Source organism: Scyliorhinus torazame, chromosome 6 (genome assembly GCF_047496885.1).
Source record: "Scyliorhinus torazame isolate Kashiwa2021f chromosome 6, sScyTor2.1, whole genome shotgun sequence".
NCBI classification, from domain to species: domain Eukaryota; kingdom Metazoa; phylum Chordata; class Chondrichthyes; order Carcharhiniformes; family Scyliorhinidae; genus Scyliorhinus; species Scyliorhinus torazame.
This window is the reverse complement of record NC_092712.1, coordinates 13,932,161-13,952,155: the sequence shown is the minus strand read 5'-3', so window position 1 is coordinate 13,952,155 and position 19,995 is coordinate 13,932,161. Positions and strand designations below refer to the sequence as shown.

Genomic DNA, 19,995 nt, shown 5'->3' with positions numbered 1-19,995 from the left:
CCGCTGTGCTGTCCACTCATGAATGAAGTTAACTAGCAGAGTTCTACTTGCCTTTCTCTGTGCAGAACCTTTGGAGAGAGAACCTTTCAGGGCCAAACTGAAACACCTCTGTTCAGATTAGACTTCTAGGACCTACTGACTCTTCAGACAGACCTGTCTCCTCCCATAAACTACACCATCTGTACCTGAAGTAGAAGGCATTCTTTTGCCTCTTCTTACAAGATGTCCTTTGACTTGGCTAGCCAGGGCCAAACACAATCCCCTTCATAAATCGTCAACTCCCCAGGGCTCCCTCAAACCTAAACAATATTCCATTACCCATCTGTCTGTAAACAAGTAAATGGTTTTCAAGATCTATTAGCAGTACACTTCACCTGCAAATCAATGATTAGCTCACTTGTACAACACCTTAATCACCGTTCTAGTAGTCATATTGTCCCTATGCACTTGAACCCAGCTTTAAATAACACTATTGCAAAAGATATAAAATATAAGATGTGACAATTTCTTACTTTAATCACACCTCCCCCTTAAAAAAAAACAGGACTTCCAGTGGCGACCATGAGGTGAATGGGCAGACATAAGGTGGCTCCTGCTTCGGGACTTGGGTCTTTAATCCTTTTTGCCTGTTTACTGAGTGTTGTTTAGGAAGAAATGTGCTATAGTTTGAGAGGTTTAGTTGGTCCTCTGGCGTTTGATGTCTGGAGGTTGTAATATGAGGAACAAGTCGAATAAGGAGTCATCGACTGGCCTGGAAGACCTCGTGTCGCAGGAGGGGGGGAAATGGCGGAGGCCCCTGCCCTGTCACTTCAGAGGGGTGCACATCTCCAAAATTCTGTCCTGGTCCACCCGCGTCAACGCTACCACCAAGAAAGCACAACAACAGCGCCTATACTTCCTCAGGAAACTAAGGAAATTCGGCATGTCCACATTGACTCTTACCAACTTTTACAGATGCACCATAGAAAGCATCCTACCCGGCTGCATCACAGCCTGGTATGGCAACTGCTCAGCCCAGGACCGCAAGAAACTTCAGAGAGTCGTGAACACCGCCCAGTCCATCACACGAACCTGCCTCCCATCCATTGACTCCATCTACACCTCCCGCTGCCTGGGGAAAGCGGGCAGCATAATCAAAGACCCCTCCCACCCGGCTTACTCACTCTTCCAACTTCTTCCATCGGGCAGGAGATACAGAAGTCTGAGAACACGCACGAACAGATTCAAAAACAGCTTCTTCCCCACTGTCACCAGACTCCTAAATGACCCTCTTATGGACTGACCTCATTAACACTACACCCTGTATGCTTCATCCGATGCCAGTGCTTATGTAGTTACATTGTATATGTTGTGTTGCCCTATTACGTATTTTCTTTCATTCCCTTTTCTTCCCATGTACTTAATGATCTGTTGAGCTGCTCGCAGAAAAATACTTTTCACTGTACCTCGGTACACGTGACAATAAACAAATCCAATCCAATCCAATCCAACAGTGGCTGGAGGCGCAGGGCTCGACGATGCAGAAGGTGGGGAGAGGAGATGGACACGGAGCACAGTGATTGGATCGTCTCCTTGGAGACAGAGGTTGCGATATTGGCAGAGGGGCAGAAGATATTGAAGGCCAAGCCCAATGACGTGGAGAGTCACTACAGCGGCCAAACTTTGAGGACCGCAAGTGCCACAGTGAAGATATATGGTGAAGATATATGGTGAAGATGTTTGGGAAGCTGGTTGGAGGGGGGGGGGGTGGAGTGATCTTCATGAACCCTCCCAAAGTAGACCAGGCCCACCGGCCATTGCGATAGATGCCCAGGCCTGGAGATCGTAGACCAACTCCGCAGGTATTCAGATAAGGAAAAGATTCTGAGGTGGGCGAAGGACAGTCGAGAATGTAGATGGGGGTGGGGGGGCATCCCGCCAGAACCTATCAGGACACTGAGGCAGAACTGGGTTCAATAAGGCCAAGGCAGCTCTGTACAAAGAGCACAGTTTGGAATGGTGATTCCATTCAGGGCATGATCAGAGACAGGGGTCACTATTTTGACTTGCCGGAGGAGGCGAATGACTCTGTAAAAAGGCACTGGACTGGGGCAGGACTGAATGACGTTGTTGGCTTTCTGTTTTGTTTTCTGGATTATTGGTGTTATATGTTTATTAATCTATGTTGGAAGTTCTTGGTAATGTTTGGGGGGGGTGCAGGCTGTGGTTGTGGGTTTGTTATTGAAGTTGGGTTTGGGTAGGGGGCTGTTTGCTGATTCATTGGGTTATAACTTTGATTGTTCCCCAGGTGGGGGTCACCCTGCGAGCAGTCACACTGGTTAATGGGGACGGAGAGAGGGAGAGAGAGCTGCGGTTGGTTATCTTGGGGAGGGGGGGTTGTCATAGAATAGAATTTACAGTGCAGAAGGAGGCCATTCGGCCCATCGAGTCTGCACCGGCTCTTGGAAAGAGCACCCTACCCAAGGTCAACACCTCCACCCTATCCCCATAACCCAGTAACCCCACCCAACACTAAGGGCAATTTTGGACACTAAGGGCAATTTATCATGGCCAATCCACCTAACCTGCACATCTTTGGACTGTGGGAGGAAACCGGAGCACCCGGAGGAAACCCACGCACACACGGGGAGAACGTGCAGACTCCGCACAGACAGTGACCCAAGCCGGAATCGAACCTGGGACCCTGGAGCTGTGAAGCAATTGTGCTGTCCACAATGCTACCGTGCTGCCCTTGTGTCTCTTGCTTTATTCATTGAGTAACAAGCCGAGGGGGATTCGGGTTTTCTTTGTGATGGGGGAGGAGGGGTGGGGTTGTTGGAGTTGGGTGCGGTGTTTGTTTGGTGCTCGGAGGGAGGGGGTGGGGCAGTGAGCAGGAGGGCGGAGGGGTAGATTGCTGACGATGAAGGTTTCCTTGTTGATGTACTGGTTTGAGGGAGGTGACGACGTCCATCTTGGGTGGAGGTGGGAGCAGATGATGGGGGAGGGGGTGGGAGAGAGAGGCAGAGGTTGGTGGATTCCAACCACGAGGTGGACCATCCATACTCTGCTGACTCAATGGCGGAGCGGTTAGCGGAGATGAAGAAGCTGGAGTTTGAGTTCTTGTTGACGGGGAAGGCGGTGAGCTGGAAACGCGAATCACGAGTGGGTGGAGAATCCTGCACCAGCCGGAAATCGAGATGGACGTTGGGCGCCCAAGCTCCGGAGCCTCAGCGATGGAGGGAATAAGTTCCACACCCCGCTCGGCATGGGCAGGGAGATTGTCCAGTTAATGGCGGTGGGGCGAGGATGTGGGGGGGGGGACATGCAGGGACTGCAATACAGGCCAGGACCACCGGGTAGCCGTTGTACCTGGTCGGGTTCGGGGGGTACTCACCTTGCGAACCTGTCTGCCGCAGCCATGGCTGGATAGGGAGGCCGTGCGACCCCTGTGCCGGGTCATAGTGCACCTGGAGCCGCAGGGATATGGGGGAGGACACCGCCTCCCAGTGGCCGTCACCGTGACGGTCACCCTGAATGTTTTTGCCACGGGCTCTATCCAGGCGCGCTCCCAGATCTCCATATACAGGTGCGTCCGAATCGTGGCGGATACTCTGTGTCGCGAGCGGCTCAATCCATCACCTCCCACATGGACTGTGCCCACCAGGACACCCGGGCAGTGGGATTTGCTGCAATCGCCGGCATGCCCCAGGGCAGGGGGTGATCAACGGGACGCATGTCCCCATGTGGGCACTGGCACATGAGGGGGTGCCCGTCATCCATCGGAAGGGGTTCCACTCCCTCAATGTGCAGCTGGAGTGTGGCCACGGGCTCCACATTGTGCCTGTCTGCGCCCGATATCCAGGCAGCGTGCATGATGCCTTTGTCCTGGCACTCGCGATGGTGCCCGACACCTTTGAGGCGCTCCCCCCGGGTGTGGGGCTGGCTCCTGGGACACAGGTGGTCGTGGCTGAACTAGAGGCCTTGGCCGACATGGAGGACCGTTATAACGACATCCATGCCGCGACCAGGAGCGTCATTAAGAGGTGCATCAGCGCAGTTGAGGTGTCTGGTCTGCTCTGGCGGGGGGCCCTCCAGTATGGTGGCCTGCTGCATCCTCCACAACGTGTCACTTCAGAGGGGCGACGTGCTGGAGCAGGAGGGGCAGAATGGGCAGGACCTGGAGCCTGGCCAGGCACAAGAGGCCGCACGATGTGTGTGCCTGGGCAGCGGGGCAGGAGACAATCAAATCACCTCCAGGAGCCTGGCCACTGACAGCCCAACAGTCCCGTCCCACCCGTACATACCCCCTCTGGACCACCCAGCACCGACAGTGATCCGGGGCCGGGATTCGAGCCCGTGGTGCTCACCACTGTGCCACCTTTCTGCTTGTTTGACTTACAGACTGCTTCATGCACACTGCCTTAAGGTCACAGGTCACCTTCCAGAAACATCTTCATAATCATCCACTGGTCACAATTACAACAGCAAAAAAGAAAAGAAAAGGGAAAACAGCAAACAAACGGTTTAAACGGGAGGATTCTGACACTCTCCCAGTCCATGGCCCATTTGCACCTTGCTGTAATTCCTTGTAATTTGTTCCTCGACATCTTTCCCACTGGTCTGTGGACTAACTAACCAAAATAACTGCAGTTTGCTCTTTGTGTATTTTATATTTTAGCATGTGTACTGCACCTTCTGTGTCTGCATCGCTAATCCTAATCTCCTGTTTGTTCCACAGAGTTCCACCTGCCACCCATCACACCGGGATCTCTGTCCTTCGACATCGGTCGAGTCATCAAACTCGCTCTCCCGAAGATCAACCTCAATCCCTTCCCCTCCCCCATTGACCGCTACCCACTCGATCAGGTCCTCATCACCCTCCGCCACTCAGCACAGAAATACTTCATCCTGGAGCGTTCCCATGTGGCAAACTATGCCTGACCCCGCCCTGCCCCGTCCTCCCGAACCCAGCACCCAGCTGACGATGGGGCTGCTGCCCCTGGTGAATCATCGCCAGCACTCTCTACAGGTGGCCAAATCTTCCTCAGGACGATTACTCAGGGAAGGAGAGAATGTATCAGAATTCAAATACACTGGCACATTATTAAATGTTCTGATGGCTCATCGGGAGATCAGTGCGTCCTATTTATTCACTACTGGAGGTTGGCAGACATTCCAAGTCACTGCTCTTGATTACCACCCAGTGACTAACGCCTGTGACGCCCCCTGTAGTCAAACAGCTCCCCCCCCACACACACACACACACACTGCCTCCGTCCAGGTTAGAAGGATGTATTTTTTCTTATTCGTTCATGGGACGTGGGTGACGCAGGCTGGGCCGGCATTTATTGCCCGTCCCTAATTGCCCGGGAGGGGGCAGTTAAGTCACCCACATTGCTGTGGGTCTGGAGTCACATGGAGGCCAGACCGGGCAAGGACGGCAGATTTCCTTCCCTGAAGGACATTATAAAGGGACGGTATTGATGAGATGCACATGGTCAGGTCCCCGGTTAGAGGTACGGCAGGGGAAAGAGATCGGATTCTGTGAACAATAACAGATTTACTCAATATCTTTACAGTGACACCGAGGAGGGAGCTGAGACCATAGAGTCCACGTGGTTAAACGTCAGTCTTCCTACCCCGGTGCAGATAGCGCAAGCCCAATCATGCTTTATTTCAGCACCGTCACAGGCTGCAGCATCTCGTATCCCAGCACGAGGACTAAGTGACTAAACACCACAACTAAACAGCCTGGGCAGGCCCGGGACAGGGCAAAACGTGGGCGAGGAAATCTACACCCGGCCTGACTCAGGCTGGTCTGCAGAGCGGCTCAGCAAGGGAGGACTGCAGATTGTGGAGAGAGTGAGAGGGAGTGATGGTGGAAAGAGGATTCAGCCCGAGGAATTTGGAGAAACGTCGATGCTCACAGCTGTGAGCCACAGCTGGATGGGAGCCAGAGAGAGTGAGAGTGAGAGAGTGTGAGACAGAGAGAGAGACAGAGTGAGAGAGTGAGACAGAGTGGGAGAGAGAGAGGGAGAGTGTGAGACAGAGACAGAGAGAGAGAGTGAGAGAGAGAGTGAGAGAGAGAGTGAGAGAGAGAGTGAGAGAGAGAGTGGGAGAGTGAGAGAGAGAGTGGGAGAGTGTGAGAGAGAGAGTGGGAGAGTGTGAGACAGAGAGAGATGGAGAGAGAGGGAGAGTGTGAGACAGAGACAGAGAGAGAGAGAGTGAGACAGAGAGTGAGAGAGAGAGACAGAGAGTGAGCGAGAGAGAGAGAGAGAGAGACAGAGAGAGAGACAGAGAGTGAGAGAGAGAGAGACAGAGAGAGAGACAGAGAGAGTGGGAGACAGAGAGTGTGAGACAGAGAGAGAGTGGTAGAGAGAGAGAGAGAGAGTGTGAGACCGAGAGAGAGAGACAGCCAGACAGACAGAGAGAGTGGGAGAGAGAGAGACAGAGAGAGGGAGAGACAGACCGAGAGTGAGAGCGAGACAGAGAGAGAGAGTGAGACAGAGAGAGAGGGAGAGTGTGAGACAGAGAGAGGGAAACAGAGAGAGAGAGTGAGAGACAGAGAGTGGGAGACAGAGAGAGAGAGACGGAGAGAGTGGGAGAGAGAGAAACAGAGAGAGAGTCAGAGAGAGGGAGAGACAGACAGAGAGTGAGAGCGAGACAGAGAGAGAGTGAGACAGAGAGAGAGAGACAGAGAGAGGGAATGAGAGAGAGTGGGAGAGAAAGAGAGACAGAGAGACTGAGTGGTAGACAGAGCGAGAGAGAGTGAGAGACAAAGAGGGAGTGAGAGAGAGTAAGATAGAGAGTGAGAGACAGAGCGATTGAGACAGAGACAGAGAGGGAGTGAGAGAGACAGAGGGAGTGAGAGAGACAGAGAGAGTGAATGGGAGAGAGAGAGAGAGCGAGAGAGGGAGTGAGAGAGATAGACTGAGAGAGAGACAGAGAGAGTGATGCACTATCGATTATGACAAGAGTAGAGAGTAATCAAGGTTTTATTACACAGAGATGTGTGGCCTCCTACAGCTGCTGCTGAAATGGCTGCAGTTCGGAGAGCACACACAGTTATACTCCGCCTACTGGGCGGAGCCAGCAGGCAGGGATCTACCCCCGTACCTGTAGTACAGGGGCCTTACCGTAATACCCTTGTATGCAGTGCAGTATATACAATATAATACAACAGTGGTGACTACCACATTCACCCCCTGTTAAAAATGAGTCCAGCGGTGGTGGTGGAAAACTATTTACATACAGATTGTCATAAAAATTTCAGAGGTTACAAATTTAGACGGTTGGGCGCCTTGATTCGTTGTTGAGAGCGCCGCAGTGCTGGTGGCGGGTCAGGTGTCGGCTCGGTCGTCGGTGACTCCGGGAGCGTGTCGACATCCTCTTCATCCCCGGGTGGGACCAAGGGGAGGATGGATTGTCCTGGAGCGGGGGCTGTGGTGGGGTGCATTGGGGGAAGGGAGGGTGGCGCCGGGGCAGAGGGGGGGGGTACCCAGCTGGTGCCAGGTCCCTGAGGGAGACTGTGTCTTGGCGGCCGTCGGGTTACGCTACGTAGGCGTACTGCGGGTTTGCGTGGAATACCTGACCCTCTCAACCAACGGGTCCGCCTTGTGGAGCCGCACGTGCTTGTGGAGGAGAACGGGTCCTGGAGCTGCCAGCTGTCATAATATACACCAGTATATCATGGTGCAGACACACACTGATGGACACACAGTGGGACCAATCAACACTCAATACCGCAGCCAATCACCAGTGAGAGCACACGCACTATAAAGACAGGGGACATCAGAGTTCCCGCTCATTCGAGTAGCAGCTAGCTAGGAGCACAGAGCTCACAGCCTGCAACACAGACATTCACCATGTGCTGAGTGTATCGACTGGTTAGGACAAGGCAAAGGTCTTTAGTTAAAGCTTGTATCGTATTTACCCACAGTTCAAGTATGTTTAAATAGTTAATCTTTTAATAAAATAGTGTTGCCCTACTTCAAGTGTTGGTGACCTGTATGTGATCCAGAACACCCAACACATCATGATACCAGGAGTGGTTGCACACTAGCACTTCTTATACCTACCTGCAAATGATCTGCCTTCCGCCAGCATTCCGTCATCCTGCAACACGGACAACATCAGCCCGCCGCCGCCGCTCCGCATCGCCGGCAACCTCGGGGCCAAATGGAAGATTTTCAAACAGTGCTCCCAGCTCTTCCTCGAAGACACGGAGAGGGAGGGTGCCTCGGATACCAGAAAGATCGCTCTTCTCCTCTCCACAGCCGGGGACCATGCCATCCACATTTTCAACTCTCTCACCTTTGCAGGTGACGAAGACAAGACAAAGTTCAAGACGGTTCTCCTCAAATTTGACACTCACTGCAGCGTAGAGGTGAATGAAAGTTTTGAACGCTACGTGTTCCAGCAGCGTTTGCAGGGTAGGAAGAACCTTTCCAATCCTTTCTAACACACCTCCGCATCCTTGTGCAATTTTGCAGCTACGGGCCCACTCCGACTCCATGATACGTGACCAGATCGTTTTTGGTGTTCAGTCGGACCCCTTACGTCAGCAGCTCCTCAAAGTAAAGCAACTCACCCTAGTGACCGCCATCGAGACCTGCGTCCTACATGAAAATGCCACCAGTCGGCACTCCCACATACAAGCGGCTGAAACGGCGCGGCAAGGTCTCCACGAGGCGGAACGGGTCCAAGTGATTGAACACCTCCAGGGCCTCAGCCTGGATGAGGGCGGCCATTTCGCGTGCTTTTCATGGACTCCCGCGCTTGTGCTCACCAAACGAGGGGACACCGCGTGGAGGAACGTAATGCGCAGGCGCGCACCACGCATGACCGCGCATGCGTGGTGGCGCAGCGAACGTGCTGATGTCACGACGTGCGGCAACTGTGGCTCCGCCCATTTAAAGCGGCAATGCCCCGCATCGTCGCGACAATGCCTACGATGTGGCAGACTTGGCCACTATGCTGCCTGCTGTCGAGCAGCTCAGCCTTCCAATTCATATCGCTTCAGCCAGCCTCGCAGGAATGTTCGGGCAATTCAACCCACGGCCACCCAGTCCGATGCGGACCTCCCACAGCAGTGACACCGAGGACCCGAAGGCGCCTTTTCGAGTCGGTGTCGTAGCGAAAAACAGGGTGTCCCCGAAGCAAAGACACCAGCCGCTGTCGGTATACAGCATCGATCCAGACGATGAGTGGTGTGCCACCCTGACGGTCAACCGGTCCCAAATACGATTCCACCTGGACACTGGTGCCTCCGCCAATCTCATTGCGTGGTCTGCTTTCCAAAGCCTTTGTGTCAAACCAACCATTCTTCCATCGGCCTGCCAGCTATTGGACTATAATGGCAACATCATTCCTGCTACCGGCTCATGCCACCTCGAAGTGACGCACAAGTCACGAAAAGCCATCCTTCCTTTCGAGATCGTGGGCTCCTCGAAGGACTCTCTGCTTGGGACACAGGCGTGCAAGCTGCTAAATCTCGTTCAAAGAGTTCACTCTCTCTCTCCTGATGACACATCTGCCTTCCAGGATGCCTACTTCAGGGCGCAACTCAACGCTATCATCGACCAGCACCGTGACGTCTTCGAAGGCATGGGCACGCTCCCATATACGTACAAGATCATACTCAAACAGAACGCCACGCCTCTGGTGCACGCACCTCGCAGAGTCCCAGCACCCCTCAAGGACCACCTCAAGCAGCAGCTGCAGGACCTCCGAGACCAAGGAGTGATCTCCAGAGTTACGGAACCAATCGACTGGGTCAGTTCCATGGTGTGCGTAAAAAAGCCCTCCGGCGAGCTCAGAATCTGTATTAATCCAAAGGATCTGAATCGCAACATTATGAGGGAGCATTACCCAATCCCCAAGCCCGAAGAGATCACATGCGAGATGGCTCGGGCCAAGCTCTTCACCAAACTTGACGCCTCGAAAGGATTCTGGCAAATTCAACTAGACAGATCCAGCAGGAAACTGTAGCTTTAACACCCCTTTTGGCAGATATTGTTACAACAAGATGCCGTTTGGTATCATATCGGCATCAGAAGTGTTCCACAGGATCATGGTGGAACAAATGATGGAAGGCATTGAAGGTGTTCGAGTCTATGTCGACGATATAATCATTTGGTCCACCACCCCGCAGGAGCATATCAGTCGCCTCCAGCGCGTGTTCAAACTCATACGGGAGCAGGGCCTACGACTCAACAGAGCCAAATGCTCCTTCGGTCAGATGGAACTCAAGTTCCTAGGGGACCACATCTCCCAGTTGGATGTGCAGCCGGATGCGGACAAGGTGGATGCCATCACAGCCATGAAAAAGCCAGAGGACAAGAAGGCGGTCCTCCGATTTCTGGGCATGGTCAACTTCCTAGGGAAGTTCATCCCTAACCTCGCCTCTCATACCACAGCTCTCCGGAACCTGATCAGGAAGACGACAGACTTCCAATGGCTGCCTGCCCACAAGCACGAATGGAGAGAATCTATAACCAAACTTACCACGGCCCCGGTATTGGCCTTTTTTGATCCAGCGAAAGAGACAAAAATTTCGACCAATGTCAGCCAATCTGGCACTGGGGCAGTGCTCCTGCAACGCGATGAGGCCTCATCATGGGCCCCCATTGCATATGCGTCACGCGCCATGAACCCCAACGGAACAGCGCTACGCGCAGATAGAAAAGGAGTGCCTGGGCCTGTTGACCGGTGTCGTCAAGTTTCATGATTATGTGTATGGCCTTCCCCAATTCACCGTCGAGACCGACCATCGCCCGCTGGTCACTATAATACAAAAAGACTTGAACGACATGACGCCTCGCCTCCAGCGCATTCTGCTCAAACTCCGGCGATACGACTTCCAGCTCGTATACACCCCGGGCAAAGACCTGATCATAGCCAACACTCTGTCCAGGGCAGTCAACACCCCGTGTGACGCAGCGGGATTCGTCTGCCAGGTTGATGCCCATGTGGCCTTCGTGGCCTCCAATCTACCGGCCACGGATGAACTCCTCGTCCAAATTCGCCGCGAGACTGCGGCTGACCCCCTGCTACAGCGTGTCATGCGCCACCTAACAGACGGGTGGCTCAAGGGCCAATGCCCGCAGTTCTACAACATCAGAGACGATCTGACGGTAGTCGATGTTGTCCTCCTGAAGCTGGACCGCATTGTTATCCCGCACAGCATGCGCCAGCTCGTCTTGGAACAGCTACACGAGGGCCATCTTGGCGTGAGGAAGTGCCGCCGACGGGCCCGAGAGGCAGTGTACTGGCCCGGCATCAATGACGACATCGCCAACACAGTGCTCAACTGCCCCACCTGTCAGCGGTTCCAGCCGGCCCAACCACGTGAGATCCTACAGCCCCATAAGTTGGTCACGTCACCTTGGTCCAAGGTCAGCATCGACCTGTTCCACGCGCTGGGCAGGGACTATGTTCTGATTGTAGACTATTTTTCAAACTACCCGGAGGTGGTACGTTTGCACGACATCACATCGTCTGCAGTCATCCGTGCCTGTAAGGACACCTTTGCTCGTCACGGCATCCCACTCACTGTGATGTCGGACAATGGCCCCTGCTTCGCAAGCCAGGAATGGTCCAACTTTGCCAGGAAGTACAACTTTGTGCATGTGACATCCAGTCCCCTGTACCCCCAATCCAATGGCAAAGCGGAGAAGGGCGTCCACATAGTCAAACGGCTCCTCTGCAAGGCTGCCGATGCGGGATCCGACTTCTACCTCGCCCTGCTGGCCTATCGCTCCGCCCCACTGTCCACTGGCCTGTCGCCAGCCCAGCTGCTCATGGGTCGCACCCTGAGGACGACGATACCGTCCATCCACGTCTCAGACCTCGACCACGTTCCGGTCCTTCAACGAATGCAACTGTCTCGTGCACAGCACAAGGCGGCTCATGACTCCCGTGCAGCTGATCTCCCTGCTCTGGCTCCAGATGACAGCATCCTCACCTATCTTCCGGATGGTGACTGGTCTGCAACTGCTGTGGTTCTTCGGCTGGTGGCTCCCCGCTCATTCCTGGTTCGTCTGCCTGATGGCTCCATTCTGCGCCGTAATCGACGTGCCCTTCGTCTCGTTCTGCGCTCGCTACATGATCCTCCGCCAGTGCCACGCCCTCCTGTTGTCCCTGACCTGGACTATGCAGAGATTCCGGTTACTCTGCATCCTCCTCACTCTGACGCAGTCCAGCCCATTCCTCAGCTGGTGGCTCCTGACCCACCCTTGAGGCGATCAACCAGAATTCGTCGCCCACCTCAAAGACTTAATTTGTGAACCTTGTGCACTAATGGACTCTCTGGTCTGTTCTGTTCTTCCGTTTAATCGTTCAAGTGGTTTGTATATAGTGTTCATCTCGTTATTTGTGTGACACACTGTTTCTTCTGCACCAGGCACCTTCCCATGTAAATAGCTTAGTTTTATGTACATAGTCCTGTAAATATTTTGCACACACGTAGTCAGGAACATTCACCATACACTGTTTATTGTCACGCAGGCACATTTTTTTATATAAAAGGGGGGGATGTCATAATATACAGCAGTATATCATGGTGCAGACACACACACTGATGGACACACAGTGGGACCAATCAACATACACAACACTGCAGCCAATCACCAGTGAGAGCACACGCACTATAAAGACAGGGGACATCAGAGTTCCCGCTCATTCGAATAGCAGCTAGCTAGGAGCACAGAGCTCACAGCCTGTAACACAGACATTCACCATGTGCTGAGTGCATCAACCGGTTAGGACAAGGCTAGTTAAAGCTAGTATCGTATTTACCCACAGTTCAAGTATGTTTAAATAGTTAACCTTTTAATAAAATAGTGTTGCACTACTTCAAGTGTTGGTGACCTGTATGTGATCCAGAACACCCAACACATCACCAGCCACGTTGGGAGTGAAACCCCGGAGGTGGACCTCCTGGGGAAGGCAAAGAGACGTTTACTGGGGGTTTCGTTAGTCACCGTGCACAGGAGCGACCGAATGGAGTGAAGTGTGTCGGGGAGGACCTCCTGCCAGCGTGAGGCCGGGAGATTTCTGGACCGTAGGGCCAGCTGGATGGCCTTCCAGACCATCCCATTCTCCCGCTCCACCTGTCCGTTTCCTCGGGGGTTGTAGCTGGTCGTCCTGCTCGAGGCAATGCCCCTGTTGAGCAGGTACTGGCCCAGCTCATCGCTCTTGAATGAGGATCTCCTGTCGCTGTGGACGTAGGCGGGGAAACCGAACAGAGCGAAGATGGTGTTGAGGGCTTTGATGACGGTGGCAGACGTGGGCATGGGATGGCGAAGGGGAATCTGGAATATTCGTCGACCACATTGAGAAAATACGTGTTGCGGTTGGTGGGGAGGGGCCCTTTGAAGTCCATGCTGAGACGTTCAAAGGGGTGGGAGGCCTTCACCAGGCGCTGTTTTTGAAAACTCACCACTATTCTTAGAAGTCCCCCTAGACCAAAAAGGGCCGACATTCTAAATGGTGATCAGGAATTCTCGCTCCCCGACTCCGATGCAAGCTTCAGTGGGTGCTATTCAGGTCAAACTATATTTTCAAGTTATCCCCCGGTATAACCCATATCTTCACCGAAGATTTCATCTACTTACTACTTAGTAGCATCGATCCTGGGTCCCGCATTGCTAAGTAAGTAAAGTAGACTTTGGAATAACCACTGTTTCAGGTTAAAACTTTTAAGTTATTTTATTATTATATATTTTTTTCTTTTTAAAAGATGCAATCACTGTCTTTACAGAAAAGTAAAAAGATCTTGCTTCTGGATCCTTCTGGTTGGTTGAAGGGACCTTCAGGCCCAACTTGACAATCAATCTTCTTTAAAGTCTGGTCTTCTTTAGATGTATCAGCTATTTTAGCTCGGCTGCTGTGTCCTGTCCATTTCCCATGGCCGAGCTGATTGTAATCTGAGTCTAGCTGCTTGTTCCTTCTCTGCTTCTCTCTCTCTCCCTCTGAGCTCTGGTTCTGGATCTGGATCTCAGTGTTCCTGCCCTGGTCTCGAGGTTTATATTTGCTTTCTAACAATTAAGTTTTTTGATGTTATTGTAAAGTAACTCTTATTTTCTTTGATTGTAAAAAGGAACTTTGATCTAAACCTTTTAATCCAACTAAGTATACATTTTGACATGACTTCATCTCATAGATCTGATTACATTGTTTCCTTTGTGATGATCAAAATGCTTTGGTTTCAAGAGGTGTTACTTTTAATTCCTGTCATTTCTATAGTTTTATTTTCCAATTGTGTCCTCAGCTCAATTTTGACTTTGATTTTGGCTTTGAATTATGTTTCTCGTAGACTGAGAGCCTCCAGTTTTCTTTAATTTACCTGGTATTAGCAAATTTTCACACTTTGAATTATCACAAAATTCAACTGAACTCATCCATTCTTTTCCAGATCCTTACTAAGTTAGTTACTTTCAATTAAGGTGTGAGCCATTGTTTTTGGCTTCATTCAAAATCCTGTTTGTCTTGTTTGCTAAGCCTGCTTGACCAAGGATATCTGCATTTTACAATCCTTCCCTGGCAGCTGCTGTTAACCCTTTGTGGGATCTTTTCCTGTATCCTCTCATGTCCAGGGGCAGCACGGTAGCCTTGTGGATAGCACAATTGTTTCACAGCTCCAGGGTCCCAGGTTCGATTCCGGCTTGGGTCACTGTCTGTGCGGAGTCTGCACGTGCTCCCCGTGTGTGCGTGGGTTTCCTCCGGGTGCTCCCGGTTTCCTCCCACAGTCTAAAGATGTGCAGGTTAGGCCATGATAAAGTGTCCAAAATTGCCCTTAGTGTTGGGTGGGGTTACTGGGGTATGGGGATAGGGTGGAGGTGTTGACTTTGGGTAGGGTGCTCTTTCCAAGAGCCGGTGCAGACTCGATGGGCCGATTGGCCTCTTTCTGCACTGTAAATTCTATATGTTTCTCCCAGATCAGATATTGCCAGACGTCCATGTTTCAAATGACACATCTTTCCATATTGTCAATTACAGCGCACACGGTATGGCTGGCTGAAGTGCGGTTTATACTCCGCGCAGACCTGGCAGTCACTGGTGACAGCCCTGACTTCCTCGATGGAATAGGGCAGATTGCGGGCCTTAATGAAGTGATAAAAGCGGGTAACCCCTGGGTGACAGAGATCGTCGTGCAGGGTCCGGAGTCGGTCCACTTATTCGCCGGCACATGTACCTCAGGACAGGGCATCGGGGGGCTCGTTGAGCTTACCGGGGCGATACAAAATCTCGTAATTAAAGGTGGAGAGCACGATCCTCCACCGCAAGATCTTATCATTTTTGATCTTGCCCCGCTGTGTGTTGTTAAACATGAAGGCTACCGACCGTTGGTCAGTGCGGAGAGTGAATCTCCTGCCAGCCAGGTAATGCCTCCAATGCCGCACAGCTTCAACGATGGCTTGGGCCTCCTTTTCGATGGAGGAGTGCCGAATTTCGGAGGCATGGAGGGTGCGGGAAAAGAATGCTACGGGCCTGCCTGCCTGGTTGAGGGTGGCGGCCAGAGCGACGTCTGGTGCGTCGCTCTCGACTTGGAAGGGTAGCGTCTCGTCGACCGCGTGCATCGCGGCCTTTGCGATGTCGGCCTTGATACGGTTGAAGGCCTGGTGAGCCTCAGCCGTCAGTGGGAAACCGGTGGAGTGGATGAGTGGACGGGCCTTGTCCGCATAGTTAGGGACCCACTGGGCATATTAGGAGAAAAAACCCCAGGCATTGTTTGAATGCCTTGGGGCAGTGGGGAAGGGGGAGATCCATGAGGGGGTGCATGCGATCAGGGTCGGGCCCTGGAACTCCGTCCTGAACCACATAGCCGAGGATGGCTAATCGGTTCGTGCTGAACACACACTTCTCCTTGTTATACGTGAGGTTGAGGAGTTTGGCGGTGTGGAGAAATTTGGAAAAGTTAGCGTCGTGGTCCTGCTGGTCGTGGCCGCAGATGGTGATGTTATTCAGGTACGGGGAAGTGGCCCGCAGTCCGTACCGGTCAACCATTCGGTCCATCTCCCGTTGGAAGACCGAGACCCCGTTAGTGACACCGAAGGGAATTCAAAGGAAATGGTAAAGGCGGCCGTCTGCTTCAAACACGGTGTACGGGCGGTCCGCCTTGCGAATGGGGAGCTGGTGGTAGGCAGATTTCAGGTCCACTATCAAGAAGACCCAGTACTGTGCAATCTGATTAACCATATCAGATATGTGTGGGAGGGGGTACGCGTCGAGTTGGAGCACCGATTGATGGTCTGACTGTAGTCAATGACCATCCCGTGTTTCTCCCCCGTTTTCACCACTACCACTTGGGCTCTCCAGAGTCTGTTGCTGGCCTCATCCACTCCACCGTTTTCCCACTGATGGCTGAGGCTCACCAAGCCTTCAACCGTATCAAGGCCGACATCGCCAAGGTCGCGATGCGCGCGGTCGACGAGACGCTCCCCTTCCAAGTCGAGAGCGATGCATCAGACGTCACTCTGGCCGCCACCCTCAACCAGGCAGGCAGGCCCGTGGCATTCTTTTCCCGCACCCTCCATGCCTCCGAAATTCGGCACTCCTCCGTCGAAAAGGAGGCCCAAGCCATCGTTGAAGCTGTTCGGCATTGGAGGCAAGGCAGCGCAGAGGTTGGGGAGGATGTAGAGCCGGAAGCCACTGAACTCTACGCCCTGGATGGCGAGGGTGGCGATGCAGAACCCCCGGATCGCCATGGAGTGGGATCCGGAGGCCAGGGAGATTCTCTGGTTAGCAGGGTGTACCGCGAGGGAGCAGCGCCTGACCGTATCGGGGTGGATGAAGCTCTCAGTGCTTCCGGAAGGCAGGATATCTCATGCCCGTCGACCTTCACCTTTGTCGACGCGGTCGCGAGGTTGTGTAGTCGGGACTGGTCAATCGTGACGGAGGCGAGACACAGCAGGTCGTCGGCGGTTGCAGGCGATGAGCGGCCCGTTGAGGTGCCCGACAGGCAGGGGTCCTGAGGCGGGCAAGATGGCGGCGCCCTCGTGCCGCATGTGTTCTGGGGCAGGCAAGATGGCTCCGCCCATTGGTTGTGAGGCAAGCAAGATGGCGGCACCCACGGGCCGCACGTGGTCTGAGGCGAGGAAAATGCCGGCGCCCACTGGCCGCACGTGGGGGGTGCAGGGACAATAGCGGCGATTGAGCGGGCCTGGCACACTGCAGCGAAATGTCTTTCTTGCCGCAGGCCTTGCAGAGCGCGCTCTGCGCCGGGCAGCGCTGCCGGGGGTGTCTGTCCGCAGAAGTAGCACTTGGGTCCCCCGGGGTTGGTTGGCTGCCGCGTGGCGCAGGCGTGGGGTTGGCTGGGGGCGGTCGCTGATGTGGTCCACAATGGGATGGCTGCTGGCGGGGTCCACGATGCCCAGGAGGGGTGGGCCGTGCGGTCGGGGGCATACTGTGAGGTGAGGCGACTGTGAGCGAGAGCGCTAGTTTCTTGGTCGCCGCGAGGTCAAGCGTAGCCCCTTCTAAGAGGCGCTGGCAGATGTAGGCCGACCCTACGCCCGTAATGAACACGTCTCTCATTAACAGGTTAGAATGTTCAGCGTCCGAAACGGCCTGGCAGTCACAGCCTCTCACCAGGGCACACCAGAAATCTTCCACAGACTCACCGGGAAGTTGGTGCCGCGTGGACAGGAGGTGCCTGGCGTAGAGCTTGTTGGTCTGCTGAGCGTAGTTCTCCTTCAGTAGCGCCATGGCCTCTGCATAGGTAGGCGCGTCCTGGATGAGTTGAAAGACATTGGAGCTCAGCCGCGTGTATGGAATCTGGAGCTTCTGTGCTTCTGGGATTGGGTCTGTCGCAGACCCGATGTACGCTTCAAAGCAAGCTAGCCAATGTGCAAAGTCCTTTTTGGCGTTGTCTGCTTGAGGATGCAGCTGCAGGCGATCCGGCTTGATGCGGAGGTCCATCTTTGTAAAATCTCTGTGTAATAAATTGATGCACTATCAATTACGACGAGACGAGAGTAGAGAGTAATCGAGGCTTTATTACACAGAGATGTGTGGCCTCCTACAGCTGCTGCTGAAATGGCTGCAGTTCGGAGAGCACACACATTTATACTCCGCCTACTGGGCGGAGCCAGCAGGCAGGGATCTACCTCCGTACCTGTAGTACAGGAGCCTTACCGTAATACCCTCGTATGCAGTGCAGTATATACAATATAATACAACAGTGGTGACTACCACACAGAGTGAGACAGAGAGAGAGTGAGAGACAGAGAGAGAGGGAGTGAGAAAGACAGAACAAAGAAATGTACAGCACAGGAACAGGCCCTTCGGCCCTCCAAGCCTGTGCCGACCATGCTGCCTGTCTAAACTAAAATCGTCTACACTTCCTGGGTCCGTATCCCTCTATTCCCATCCTATTCATGTATTTGTCAAGATGCCCCTTAAATGTCACTATCGTCCCTGCTTCCACCACCTCCTCCGGTAGCGGGTTCCAGGCACCCACTACCCTCTGTGTAAAAAATTGCCTCGTACATCTCCTCTAAACCTTGCCCCTCGCACCTTAAACCTATGCCCCCTAGTAATTGACCCCTCGACCCTGGGGAAAAGCCTCTGACTATCCACTCTGACTATGCCCCTCACAATTTTGTAGACCTCTATCAGGTCGCCCCTCAACCTCCGTCGTTCCAGTGAGAACAAACTGAGTTTATTCAACCTATCCCCACAGCTAATGCCCTCCATACCAGGCAACATTCTGGCAAATCTCTTCTGCACCCTCTCTAAAGCCTCCACATCCTTCTGGTAGTATGGCGACCAGAATTCAACAATATACTCCAAGTGTGGCCTAACTAAGGTTCTATACAGCTACAACATGACTTGCCAATTCTTATACTCAATGCCCCGGCCAATGAAGGCAAGCATGCCGTATGCCTTCTTGACTACCTTCACCTGTGTTGCCCCTTTCAGTGACCTGTGGACCTGTACACCTAGATCTCTCTGACTGTCAATACTCTTGAGGGTTCTACCATTCACTGTATATTCCCTACCTGCATTAGAACTTCCAAAATGCATTACCTCACATTATCCGTATTAAACTCCATCCGCCATCTCTCCGCCCAAGTCTCCAATCGATCTAAATCCTGCTGTATCCTCTGACAGTCCTCATCGCTATCCGCAATTCCACCAACCTTTGTGTCGTCTGCAAACTTACTAATCAGACCAGTTACATTTTCCTCCAAATCATTTATATATACTACGAACAGCAAAGGTCCCTGCAGAACACCACTGGTCACAGCCCTCCAATTAGAAAAGCATCCTTCCATTGCTACTCTCTACCTTCTATGACCTAGCCAGTTCTGTATCCGTCTTGTCAGCTCACGCCTGATCCCGCGTGACTTCACCTTTTGTACTAGTCTACCATGAGGGACCTTGTCAAAGGCCTTACTGAAGTCCATATGGACAACATCCACTGCCCTACCTGCATCAATCATCTTTGTGGCCTCCTTGAAAAACTCTTATCAAGTTAGTGAGACATGACCACCCTTTTACAAAACCATGCTGCCTCTCACTAATACGTCCATTTGCTTCCAAATGGGAGTAGATCCTGTCTCGAAGACTTCTCTCCAGTAATTTCCCTACCACTGAAGTAAGGCTCACCGGCCTGTAGTTCCTTGGATTATCCTTGCTACCCTTTATAAACAAAGGAACAGCATTGGCTGTTCTCCAGTCCTCCGGGACATCACCTGAAGACAGTGAAGATCCAAAGATTTTGGTCAAGGCCTCAGCAATTTCCTCTCTAGCCTCTTCAGTATTCTGGGGTAGATCCTATCATGCCCTGGGGACTTATCCACCTTAATATTTTTCAAGACGCCCAACACCTCGTCTTTTTGGATCTCAATGTGACCCAGGCTATCTACACACCCTTCTCCAGACTCAACATCCACCAATTCCTTTTCTTTGGTGAATACTGTTGCAAAGTATTCATTTAGTACCTCTCCCATTTCCTCTGGCTCCACACATAGATTCCCTCCCCTGTCCTTCAGTGGGCCCACCCTTTCCCTG

The 19,995-nt window shown here is 52.8% G+C and overlaps 1 protein-coding gene across 1 annotated transcript in view; it reads left to right on the top strand.

The window, feature by feature from the left end:
• wdr97 (WD repeat domain 97) overlaps positions 1-5,101 on the top strand; it is a 229,449-nt gene extending 224,348 nt beyond the window's left edge. Inside the window, exon 24 of the mRNA XM_072507945.1 lies at positions 4,718-5,101. Within this exon, the coding sequence (XP_072364046.1) occupies positions 4,718-4,920 (203 nt within the window). The 3' untranslated portion in view covers positions 4,921-5,101. The remainder of the gene's footprint in view (positions 1-4,717) is intronic.
• Positions 5,102-19,995: the final 14,894 nt, after the last annotated feature.